Source organism: Sciurus carolinensis, chromosome 1, assembly GCF_902686445.1.
Source record: "Sciurus carolinensis chromosome 1, mSciCar1.2, whole genome shotgun sequence".
NCBI classification, from domain to species: domain Eukaryota; kingdom Metazoa; phylum Chordata; class Mammalia; order Rodentia; family Sciuridae; genus Sciurus; species Sciurus carolinensis.
The window spans coordinates 38864273-38877862 of record NC_062213.1 but is presented as its reverse complement, the minus strand read 5'-3'; the positions used below and the strand labels follow the sequence as shown (position 1 = coordinate 38877862).

General features: G+C 35.0%; 1 protein-coding gene across 4 annotated transcripts in view; it reads left to right on the top strand.

Annotated features, from left to right (window-relative positions):
* Positions 1 to 13590, top strand: part of Vps13b (vacuolar protein sorting 13 homolog B) — an 829431-nt gene that overhangs the window by 629468 nt on the left and 186373 nt on the right. For all 4 annotated transcript variants that reach the window (XM_047551787.1, XM_047551802.1, XM_047551778.1 and 1 more), the window contains exon 34: positions 7257 to 7944. In XM_047551787.1, the coding sequence (XP_047407743.1) occupies positions 7257 to 7944 (688 nt within the window). The remainder of the gene's footprint in view (positions 1 to 7256; positions 7945 to 13590) is intronic.

The window sequence follows — 13590 nt, the reverse complement described above, 5'->3', positions numbered from 1 at the left end:
TTATAATTTATAAGATGTGAAAAATGATGTTGTAATTGGAAAAAGGTATTGACCAAGATTAAAGTACAATTGTGGGGGCTGGGGAGATAGCTCAGCTGGTAGAATGCTTGCCTCACAAGCACAAGGCCCTGAGTTCGATCCCCAGTACTGCAAAAAAAACAAGATTAAAGTACAATTGTTGCTCGCTAGAAGTATTTCTTCAGTGTTACTGTTATATAACCACAATTGTGAAAAGAAGGTGGAAAATCTGTGGCTATACTTACGTTTGGTAAATATTAAGTTTTTCTTAGAAGAGAGGAATTTGAAAAAATAATATGAATTCAAACACTGAAGTAGAAGCTGAATTTCTTTCCATTGGTGGCCATCAGAACAGAACTATTTTGGTCCTAGTCAATTCTCAAGAGGTTGTTTTCCACATATTTTTCTTTAATAATTTAAACATTAATTTATTTGCAGTATTTTTTAAATGTAGCTGACTTTTGATGGTGCTTATAAAAAAGGTTGATATGGCCCAACAGGAGGTTTCAATCAAGTTTATCTTTCTCTACTCCAAAATGCTACTGAAGAACATGTAATTAATGTAATTGGAACAGTTTCAGTGCATCCTTCAATATTATCCCATTATTCAAGTGTGATTTTATTCACTTCTTCTAAGACAGCATGGGTCTTAACCAGACCCTAGGGTGAGCTAGTAAACTTACCTATCTCAGTACATTAAAAAGAGGAATTAGCTACAGTTCTCTGGCTACTAGTACAGCTTTCAGCACCTTCTCCATGGTGGCTGTACCATACATAACTGTGAAAGGATGGGAAAATGCACTGAAATGATCTAAGAAGTAAACTATCAACTTGACATGTTTTCCTGGCTATTGAAAACCCTCTTATATTGAAACCCATTGATAGTGAAATTGTAGAATTCCTCCAATTTAAGTACCATCTGGTTGTGCTCAAGGCTTTAAAGCTGTTATCTCCACATAAAATTTCAGAGTCCTCTACTTTTTCTTCACCAAACTATCCATTTTTAAGCCACAAATATTTTTCCAGCTCTTTCAGATTTTATCTAAAAGTATATTTTAACAGTATTTAAAAAGTTCTTAAACAATAACAATTTATCTTGATGGATGGCATGCTATGTTTTTTCATTTTATTTTAATTAGCCATTGTGGAACCAAATTCCCTTTTGTTTTAGTCTTTTGAATATTGTTTAATTATTGTTATCATGCCAGATATCTTAAAGGTTATTTTACCAATACAGTTTCATTTAACATAACCCATATGGAATCAATAGCCTAGTTTCCTAAAGTGAATGCTTGGAAAATCTTACATTCATATGTTAAGAGTACACATCCTTTCCTCATTAGTTGGAAAGTACAGGGATTTTGGCACAGGTTCTGTGTGGAAGCATTGTGCAGCTTTTATATGGATTTTGTTTTTAGCCTTTGATGACACTGTTTAGAATAGGAAGTATCTAATAAGTAAAGCATTTTGTCTCAAGTGCTGCCAGTGTGTTTAATATATGCCTGGAGGTCTGAAACATTATCTTCTTCACTACAGTAATATGCATTTAATTCTCTGAAAGCAGAAGGTCGAACTTTTAAAAGGGACGCAAAGTACATTTTCAAACAGAATAATTCAAAACATATGGAACAGGAGAGCAAAGTAATGTACAGTTGGTTTTTATGGTTTAATCATGATCATGTTAATGCACACCAGTAGCTAATTAAAGAAAACTTTTATTGTTCATTTTGAATAAGTTAGGTAAAGAGCAGGAAAGCTGATGTAACAGTGCTGCCCAGAGATACACACCACTCACCCACAGCAAGCAGATATGTTGCTATTTTTGACAACTTATTAGCCTCCTTAGACAATAATAAAGCAAAAGTTATTTTCAGAGAGATTGCATTGTGAACTTTTCATTTTCCTCAGGGGAATGGTAAACTTGATGCCCAAGTTTAGGGTCCAGCACTCATAACTAATTGTAAAATATTTCTCAGTAGTGGACCAGATAGTTCTCAATATAATAGATAAGTCTACAGTGAACTGGTGACATACTGGTGGTTTTAAAATATGTCTCAAAATCCTCAACTTGTTGCAGTGCTACAGATAATTTGGAAGCTTAGGAAAATGGAGCAACCTTGGTTTTTAACCCAGTTTTAAGAATTTAGTTTTCCGGGACTGGGAAAGTTACACCTTTTTGCCCTTCCTTCCAGTGAGAGTCAGAGTCTTTCATCTCTGGGTCACTGGTTCAGATTCCATTCTACTACTCAGGAGTGACTACAATTAGTTACCATCTGACTTCTGTTCAGTAACCTGTGTGACCCAAGCTGATAGCTGCTGTCCTGCCCTGCTGATTATTTATATCTCAGGATCACGCCACTTGGCATGGACTGGAGCCTAATGTGGCAATCTCAACACGTAATAAGGCTGGATACTAAATTTCTGTAACTTCCCCTACAGATGTTTTGTTTTTCCTTGCTAACACCTATGAGACACTTAATTCATTTTTAAAGCAGGAGAGACTAGATCTAAAATATGAATAGATAAATTAGAAAAAAGTCTCTATGCACAGGAAATCTAGTTGCATATAGGTAATTGTTGTTGATTTCCTGACTGAGAAAATAAAAATAGTTTATGAATCTTGAGTTCCTGATTTGAACTCAACCTAAAGGATTTTTAAAACTGTATACAGATATTTAGTTTGTATTGCCTCAAAATGTGTACAGTAAATCCTTATGACTCAAGTACTTGATTTTATTACTTTTTCACATGCTATTTGAGAATTCCTAGTTTGCAGTGGATTTGGAGGTATATTTGAAATTTTCATAATAGGGATAACAAAGCTTTAAAGTTAAGTTGTTGTCTCAAAAACCAGTGACATTATTTTTGCGTTGCTGAATTTCTGAATTAAATCTGTTTATTCATATAATGAGTCAGCACATAGTTATTAAGCTTTCCTATGTGAGAAGCAGTGTGGTATGTTCTGAGGATGTTAACATGGTGTTTCCCCATACCACAGCCTGCTAGCTGCATCACCTTGGACATGTTGATTAATCTCTCTAAGCCTCATTTACTCAGTTTTCAAATGGAGATAACAGTATTCTCTCTCTCAAAGACTTATAACAGTAAAGAAGATGTATGTATCATGCTAACAATATGTGACAAATAATAAACATATTTAATAGCATCTTATTTAGCTTCAATTGCTTACAGTCTCTGAGAAAGAATATACTGTGAAAAGTACTATAATAATAAGTTGTTTTAAATGCATAGAAGTGGGAGAGACTAGCAGCATCTGGAAGGGTTGCAGATGTCTTCATAAAGAAGGTGGATTTTTTTTAACTTACCTGTTATGAGTGCCCACTTTGTGTGTTCAGCACATTAACTCATTTAATGTTGTAGCAACTTGACTTTTTAATGTCCCAATGTGAAAATGAGGATGGAGCAGAGACTAAGAGGATAGCCCGAAGTGTGTTCAGCTCACAAGGTAGAGGGTACAGATCAGGAAGGATCCCTTCACCTGGGAAAGACCTTATAAAGTACAGTACTGGGAAGTTTTCGTCCACATATATCTTAACAATCGACTTGTTTGCCAGGTAGTATTTTTTTATTAATTAATTTATTTTATATATTAAATTTTTTTTGTAGCAGTAGATTGAGCCCACAGGGTGTTTAACCACAGAGCCATATACCTTTTTATATTTTTGATTTAGAGACAGGGTCTTGCTAAGTTGCCTAGGGCCTTGATTGGTTGATGAGTCTGATTTTGAATCATGATCCTCCTTCCTCAGCCTCCTGAGCTGCTGGGATTACAGTGTGTGCTATCAGGTATTTTTTCATTTAGTATTGTATCAGAAACAAACATCCCATCAGATATTTATGGATCTTTTCAAATGTGTCAGGCACTGCACTGCTCCTTAGTAATACACAAAGTGACATGGTCCATTCTTTTGGCAGTTTTTCACCTGGTAGAAGAGATGAATGTGATAGCTGTCTCTTACTGGTATTTACTGGGTGCCAGGTACTGTGCTGACCTTTTTTTAGGCAGACTGCCTTGTCAGATTCTCATAATCACACTCTGAGGAATTATTATTTCCCATTTTACAGATAAAAGTATATAGCTTTAGAAAGGTTTGTAGTTTTCCCAAAGTCATGTTGGTCTTGATCCCCCGGTCCAACTCCAAAACCTAGATGTAGTCATGCATCACTTAGTGGTGGGACACTTTCTGACAAACATGCAATAGGTGATTTCCTAGTCATATGAACATTGTAGAGTATACTTATACAAACCTAGATGATCTAGCCTATTCTACACCCAGGGATTCTGTGTGTGTGTGTTGTGTGTGTGCGCTCACACACATGCTATATCCTTTTCTCTGTGGGCCATGGTGTACAAAACAACATAAGATTAAAAATCAAGCACGAGAGAAAACAATGCAGTTAAGAAGAAAGATGATGTAAGCATGAGATGTAGGAGGCTGCTGCAGGCATAAGATGGCATGCTGGTTTAGAGTAAATTTTCATTCCCACATTTTTTATTGGTACATTATAGTTGTACATATTGAGGGGATTTATTGTTCCATATTTGTACATGCATACAATATAACATCTATAATTTGTCCAATATCACTCCCCAGCATCCCCCCCCCACTACCTCATCATCTTTCCTCTACTGATCTCCCTTTGAGTTTTAAGAGTTCTACCGCCACCTTTGTTCTCCTTTTTCCTCTCTAGCTTCCTCATATGAGAGAAAACATAGTACCCTTAACCTTCTGAGTTTGAGTTATTTCACTGAACATGATGGTAACTTTTATAAGTAGAAGTACATGCAAAAATAATGTATAGTATAAATATGCAACCAGTAATTTATTATCAACTATATACTGTGCATTATATGTGCTATACTTTTTTTTTGGTACTGGAGATTGAACCCAGGGTTTCACACATGATATTCCAGTACCTGCTACTAAACTTCATGCCTAGTTTTTATTTTGAGACAAGGTCTCACTGAGTTGCTCACTAGTCTCAATTTTGTGATCCTCCTGCCTTTGGCTTCCCAAGTAGCTTATATGTGTATTTTTCTATGACTGGCAACACAGTAGATTTATTTACACCAGCATCACCACAAACACATGGGTAATGCATTGCTTTTAGGACATTATGACTACAGAGAAACCAGGCAATAGGAATTTTTCAGCCTGATTATAATCTCATGGGGCCACCATGGTATATACATTAATCATTGACCAAAATGTTATAGGTACTTCTGTATCGATGTAACCCGGTCTGATATTATCACCACAGAACATTTTAGTAGAATATAATCCATCCTCACTCATAATAGAAGTATGAGTGAAGTACTAATCTCACCAAGAGGAAAAAGAGTGAAGAAATAATTCTCAGACAAATTCTGTTAATTTTGATGGACAAGTGTTTGCCAGCTGTGGCAAACTCAGAGGGGTCTCCAGGCAGGAAAGGAGCACAGCATAGTAGAATGATTTAAAATAACATGGTGTCTTCCAAGAGCAGGGATAAGTTGTTTTGATTCAGATAGTATATTTTTTCACAATATGTCTTCCTTGACAACTATGAAATCAATTAACAAGAAATATTATTTGAGGACTGGGGTTGTAGCTTGCCTAGCATGTGTGAGGCACTGGGTTCAATTCTCAGCATTGCATATAATTAAAAAAATAAAAAGGTCCATGGATAATTTATATATAAAAGGTATATAAAAGAAATATTATTTGAAAAGTTTTAATAACTATTGCATCATTCTCTTTAATTATTTATTAGTCCTTGAACATTTCCACATGAGCCTTTGACAAGAACTTATAATAATTTGTAGCATGGGCAAATCATACTCTTTTTTTTTTTTTTTTTTAACCAACCAAATTAAGGAAGAGTATAAAAACTGATAAGTAATATTCAACTGTCCAGTACTTTGGGAGATAATTTTCTGTTGCTAGTACTAATGTAAATTAGTGCAGCCTTTATGCAATTTGACAGTATTCAATAACTTTAACATTATTCATGTCATGTACATGGGGATTCCACTTCTAGGAGCCTGTCCTAAAGAAATACTACTATATGTTTGTCATAGATTTTTTTTGGCAAAAATTGGAAACTTGAATGTCATTTATATGGAAATGGTTGAACAAATTATTCCCAACACTAACTGAAATATTCAGCCATTTAAAAATTCTATTTATGCAGAGTATAATAGCATGTTAAAAAATAGACTTAAAATTTGTCTGTACAGTATGATCATAATCACAGTGGTGTAGATGAAGGGTGTCTATTTATATAAGGAAAAACGACTGAAAGGAAATATGTTCCATATTACTATTGGTTATATTTGCTGATGAATTAGGAGTGGGAGGATTTTGTTTTTTTCTCTTAGCCTTCTGGATTTTCCATGGTTACATTGATAATTCCGTATTACTTCAAAGAAAATTAGATGAAAAATCTAGTTGCTGAATAGATGGTTGGAGGACATACAAAAGGGAAGAAGGGAAGTCTTTGGAGTCATGCTGCAAAGTGATCATAACTGCTGCTGCTACCAGGTTGTTCTTGGTTCTCTTCTCAGGAGTCAAGGATGAACAATGTTGGGAACTAACAACCTTTATTGCACAAAGGAAAAATCTACCCTGAGAGGCTTTAATTACTTAATTTCTAACTTAATTTTTTTTGATCACCTATATTTACCTTTGTGCAAAGTCTTATTGTACAAAGAAAAATAAATGTCTTTTTAAATATTGTGCATTTTTTTAGTTTACTTTTCTTTGTCCTTCATAATTTAGGATTGCTGATTGTCCTCTACTTTTCTCACTGTGCAAAATCCTGTAAATCAGATTTATAACAAGCGTAAAGAACATAACATAAGCCATGCCTACATAAAATATTAAACATGATTTGGAAACAACTTATTATATTACTTGGAAAATCACTATAAATAATACTAAAATCATTATTTGAAGAAGTGCTTTTAAAAATAACTTCTAGATTGTATGAACCCTAAATAGGATAATCTGGTACTCAAAAGTTGGTTTTAATGAAGGGAATGCACATCTAATACTTTTTCTCAAGTATTTCCTTAGCGTTCTAAGGTGAATTTCTTTTTGAGAGGGCACCTACCTACTTTGTTTTCATGATTACTCTAAGTTATGTTAGATACACTTTGAAGTTCCTTTTTAAACATCCTGTTTATATCATAACACTAGACATGTACTAGTTCGAAACATTGTTTTTTCTTACAGATCTCCAAACAGGAACAGAAAAAAATGGATATGTTTGATGGAGGCATGGCTGAAACCTCATCTCGGTACAGTGGTGCTCAGGACAGTGGAATTGGCAGTGACAGCGTTAAAATCAGAATAGTGCAAATAGAGCAGCACAGTGGTGCTAGTCAGCACCGCATTGCCCGTCCCTCACGCCAGTCGTCAATTGTAAAAAATCTAAATTTTATTCCTTTTGACATATTTATTACAGCAAGTAGAATCTCACTAATGACCTATTCCTGTACAGCCTTGCCCAAATCGAAATCACAAGAACAGAAAGAAGATGAAAAAACAGGCAAGAGTTCATTAAATCTTCCAGAAGTTGATTCAGATGTTGCTAAGCCCAACCAGGCATGTATTTCCATGGTGACAGCAGAAGATCTCTTAAGCAGTAGCACTTCTTTAACTTCAGGGAAAAAAATAGGGGTTCTCTCTCTTGAAAGTCTTCATGCATCCACAAGGTCATCTGCAAGACAAGCACTTGGCATAACTATCGTCCGGCAGCCTGGTCGAAGAGGAACTGGTGACTTACAGCTAGAACCGTTTCTGTACTTCATTGTGTCCCAGCCTTCCTTGCTTCTGAGTTGTCACCACAGAAAGCAGCGAGTGGAAATATCCATTTTTGATGCTGTGCTTAAAGGGGTATCCTCTGATTACAAATGTACAGGTAAGAGTTTCAAATTACTAAAGATCTAATAATTACTACTGTGTTGTAAATTTTATTCCCATAATTTCAGTACTGATCAAACAGAAAGCAGCTGGCAGACTAGACAAGCCCTTTTTTCTCTACAGAATACATAAAGTGCATGTCCCACAGCTGAATCATGTTTAAGCAAAGTTGACATGTACCAAGGTTTTAACCTTAACATTCTTGGTGTGTCTATGAATATTCACTTTTTCTCAGGAGGTGAATGAAAAGAAGACTCATTCTTGGCTATACAGATGCTTAACAATTTCCAGTGTTTGAGAAGTTTATCCTTTTTTTTATTAATGGCCCATAGGCATACAGTTCATGTGAATGCAGCTGTGTTGATGAAGAAGAAAAAACTTTAAAATACAAAGTCTATTATTTGGGTGTTCTTTATGATCTAATTTCTCACTGAACCAGCATGAAATTAAATGTTATTGAGAAAGTTTATTAATAAAGTAAGATGATTTAATTATTTATACATCTACAACAAAAATATTTGTTAATGGTGTTGTCTAATAGGTTCTTGTAGCCCCATTCATAATTACCTTATAACCAGAGGGCATCCTGTATTATAACTGTGAAACTTCTGAAGTTTGTTGAAACTAGGAAGGTGAGCAGATATTCAGATTTAAGATATATGACCTCTTAGGTAACAAGGCTTGGTGGAAATGGGCTTGAGTAAGACAGAATGGGAGGGCCTTTTTCGTTAGTTAAGGTATAATTGGAAATTTGAAGGCAAAGTCTACAGGGTCAAACAAGACTCAGTATTTGAAGAGAACCCTAGCAAGCACAGGTGTACTTCAGGCATTGTGTTGCTATAGGTGGTCCCAATCCCATCTAGCAGATGGATACCAGCAGTGAGACATTTGGAGAATCTGTCTGATCTGAAGGCAGGCTGGTTTGTTCTGGGTACTTTGAATCCTGGATCCTGGAGAGCAGACAGCAAGTGTAGGGATCAAGACAGCCCAAGGAAGTAGAATTGAAGGAACTCTAGTGTCTTGCCCATGTTTAATGGAAGTCCTCTGCATTACCAAAGGGGTAACTGACTAATTGCTAAGGAAGGAGTAACCTAGGGTTACTTACCCCCTAGACTGCTTATTAGACCTCTCTCCAGTGATGTGCTAGAGCTGGCTGCTCCTACTGGCTTTAAAGAGCTGATTATTAGAGTTTCAGGAACTTTGCAAGATAATTGTTAATCGTTAGTAACTTAAAACAGCCATGGTGAGAGTATTTACACCATCAATATTAATCAATCAGCTCTCCTATTCCTAGACATTTGATAAACATTTACTAGCACTAATGCTTCCCTTCTTCAGATATACTGGCATTACTGGGTGCCAACAATACAATAGGTATGTCAGAAGTACTTGAGATGGGACTGGGGATATAGCTCAGTTGGTAGAGTACTTGCCTCGCAAGCACAAGGCCAAAAAAAAAAAAGAAGTACTTGAGTTGGGGGTTGGTGCTGGAGTGGTATAACATGTTATATGACTCGGACTCATGCCTACATATCCAGTACCTGTTTGAAGGTCTGCTTGACATTGGTGAAAACTAGATCCAGAACTAAGAATGTATCTTCATTCCTAGCTCTTCATTAAGCTCATTCAGCTGCAGTTACTCTGTAGGCAGGTGGCTTCTGTGATCCTGGAAGAGATACTGGGAAAAGGTAGAGGAAACTAGAACAGGGGAAAGGGGTTGATAGGAACAGCTATGCCCTCTTCCAGACTTGTATTTGTAATGATACAGAGATCCCAGAAGACTTGTTTTGTGTACTTCAAGCCCAATCTAAGAATACTCTTTGTATATCTTCAGCCTTTGAAAATAATCATTGAGCTGAGGCAAGCAAAGGTCCACTGTAATAGAAGAAAACTGCCATCGATGTATTTGTTTCCATTTTCCTAAGTTGTAGGAGGAGATCTTCTTTAATCCATTTTATTAATATACTCCTAAATCATAAGTTTATATACTTTATCTAAACTTATATGCAGTAAATTTACGAGGGCTCATTTCAAGATAGTCATTTGAATTATATCTTCCTAAGTTAAAAATAATAAAGTATTCTGCTGAGGAGAAGAAGACTTTGTATGTAAACAAACATAGAACCCAATTTCAGCAGATGAAGTTGGAGTGACAGTCATGAGCTAGCATTAGTGTGGAGTATATGTGTGAGAGGAAAAAGTCTTTCTTGAGTTCTGAGGGGCTTCCACTACATGATATCCTTGTGGATGCCATTCCTTATACAAAAGTCATCTACCTGGACACTTCCATGATGCAGTAATTCTCAGTCATAATCAAGAGCTATCAATGCACATAATCATGTTTCTTAAAATGGAATTTAATGATCTGGCAAAATTGATAAGAAAGCCAAAAAAGGCAACTAGGTAAATACAGTGATTATAAAAAGATGTAACAAACATTTATTTAGTACTCACTCTGCCAGGCACTGTACTAAATGCTTTAAATGCATTATTTCATTTCATTCTAATAACAACTCTTTGGAGTTATATTTCATATTGCAGATGAGGGAAATTAAATAATTGTCCCAAGGCCATAGACCTAGCAATAAACAGATATAATTCAAACCCAAGATTTGTTGGACTTCTGAGCCTGGACTCTCCAACTCTAGGATCCCTCAAATGAAGAACAAGATATGGATCCACAGGTCTCTCAATCAGACGCCGTTGGCCTACTCCAGACCATCAAATGCTTCCCTAAGTTTTAACTGGCAAATTTGTACAATGTTAAATGTATGCATAATGTGACTACACAGTCCCACCTATCTTACTAGTATAACGCAAATGGGTTCAAACTCTGTCACAAAATGTATACCTATCTCATAGGGCAGTTATGAAAATGAAAGATGTTTTTTGAATAACTCTAAAGTATTTAGAATTGAGCCTAGTGAGTAGAGACCCTCATAAATGTTTGCTGTTTCTGCTTTAGTTGTTTCTATTATGTAGTATAAAGATTACTAAACTAGAAAGTAGAAAAACCAAGATTTTTTTATACTGGTCCTACCTTGGCACAGTGCTCTTAGCCAGATAGTTCACTTATTTGGGTTTCTGTTTATTTTTCTGTAAAATGTGATGATTATAAAAGTTCTAAAGTCTTATCATGCTGTAATTTGGAATTCCTCTTTCCACCATTACCTTTCCAAAAATATTTTAACTATACTGCTTTAACCTCAGAGAGTTGAGATCAGTAAGTCACTACCATATCTGGTTAAATTTTTTTTTTTTACTTGTTTTGAAGATGAAATCTTTTTTTGATACGTTTAGGAGATCACTGATTGGTTCCTTTATAGTTATAAATGCATAAATGTTATTAAATGTCAATGAAATGAGTTTTTAAAAACTGATCTCTGAAATTTCAGATTTATATATTGGTTCACTTGCATGAACCCCTTAAAGACCCATTATCAATTTGATTATCTAAAAAAGCTTTGTGTGCTCAGTGCAGTGGCGTACATCTATGATCCCAGCAACTCCACAGACCACAGGTTCAAAGCCAGCCTCAGCGTCTTAGTGAGACCTTAAAAACTCAGCAAGACCCTGTCTCTTGAATATAAAAAAGGGCTGGGGATGTGGCTCAGTGGTTAAGTGCCCCTAGGTTTAATCCCCAGTACCAAAAAAGGAAAAAGACTTTGTGTAACCTTTTCTATCCTCCACAAAAGCCCCATTCCATGTTCAATAGTCTTTGGAAGTCCTGAGATAACTGAATTAATAAAAAGAAAGAGAGAGAGAGAAATGTGTGTGGCTGTAATGTTAACATTCATGGGGAGGGTGGGGAGGGAACAGTAAGGTAGGAGTGGCTAGCTCTGTTCCTGACTCTGAAGTCCAGCAGACCTCAGTGCCTCAGGGCAAGAAGAGTGTCACTGTAATGCTAACCTTTTAAGAAAAGTTAAGAAGAAGTTTAAGGCACCAAAAGTGAAAAATGAAAGAAGAAACATGTTATGTTCTACTTTCTCTCTGAATATTAATCTTCTTCTGAAAGGTAACAAGTAACAGCCAGGCAATAGCAATTTTAATATATATATGCACCTCAATAATTGTTTCTTTTCAGTATTTTGGACACACCTAACGTGGTTATAGAGGTGCTATTTAGGTTCTTTGTTTCTGTTTTTTAAACTTGTTTTATTTGATTATAAAATAATTTTATTAAAATGTGACTTGTAATTGTTGATTTCTGGGCAAATCATAATCCATTATTCTATATGTTCATATTCCTTTATATGAGACAAATGTGAACTCTGGTTCACATTGTTTTACTCTTTCAAAAGACTTACCATCTTTAGGAGATTTTTTTAAAGGTAAAGATTATAGTTTTTTTCACATTCAAATTTTTATTTAGTTCATAAACTAAATTGGTCTGACAGCAAATAAAATGAAAAACATTGGAAATTGATTTGAAAGTTCAAAATTTTATTAGAACAGAAATATAAACTTTAAAAGCATAGTTCTTATGTAAATACAATTGAACGTATGTCTAAGATTTTATTTTACTCAATTAATTAATGACTAATTAATTTTATTCACTAATGTACAAGAATGTCCAAAGGAATTTATGCACAAGACACCTGGTTATCTCAGAGATTTTTATTCTAGAATTCATTAGGGTCCTAAAAATGGTAAGAATCACTTGATCATTGACATTCTGTACTGCTAAAGCATGGCTCTTGGGTGATTCTAATAAGGTGGAATTATTTTGGTATTAAATTATGAATGTTTGATTCCATTTGACATTTAGAGACAGTAATAAAAACTCTGAAAGCAAATACTAAAAATTTTTTAAACATTGTTGGAGTATGGTAGAATATTTCAAGGTGACCCCATTAAATTAAGGTAGTTTTTGAAATCACATTTTTTCCCCTGTCTTATAGAATCAGCTTGACTTATTTACCTTATAATGAACCTCTTAGCCCTTGCTTTTAGGTTTACATTCAGATAATCTTTTTGAATGATCACTTATTCCGTTAGAACACCTGCCTCTTATCAAATATGTGCAAGATGCTGAGGAACCAGTAATAAATAAGACCCAGTTGCCTTAAGATACCTCACTTCATTAATAATTTTATTCATAATTGATGGAGGTTTAGCAGAATTTAGATCTTCATAAAATGGAGTGCTGTGAATTACTTTAGGAGAGTTAAGTAAGAACTGTAACTTCTTCTGGGGAGGAAATTTAGAAAAGCTAGTATCAATTGTATTGGGATGGTTTAAGGAAAACTTCTTAGATACAGAGGACTGATCTTTAATGAATTTTATATTAATAGTAGATTCAGCTCTAACTGCAATACAGGATTTCTTAAATATTCTATTTAATTTATTTGCTTTTCAACCATATTTCTTCGTAATATAGTCTAATGGTTGCTCCAGGGATTACACTATAGATGCCAAAAACTTAGAGGTAATGTTTTATCACTTCAAGGAAAATGTAGAAGCCTGACAATGTTCTAGATTCCTTTATTGTCTCCCATTTATGTTCTAATTGCCCTATATGCTACATCAACATACATTGAAAGTCCTACCAGATAAGAGCTTGATCTTTGCCTCAGTAATCTTACTATAAAAAAAGAAAACCAAAAAAAAAAAAAAAAAAGGAGCAAAATGTAATCTCTTATGT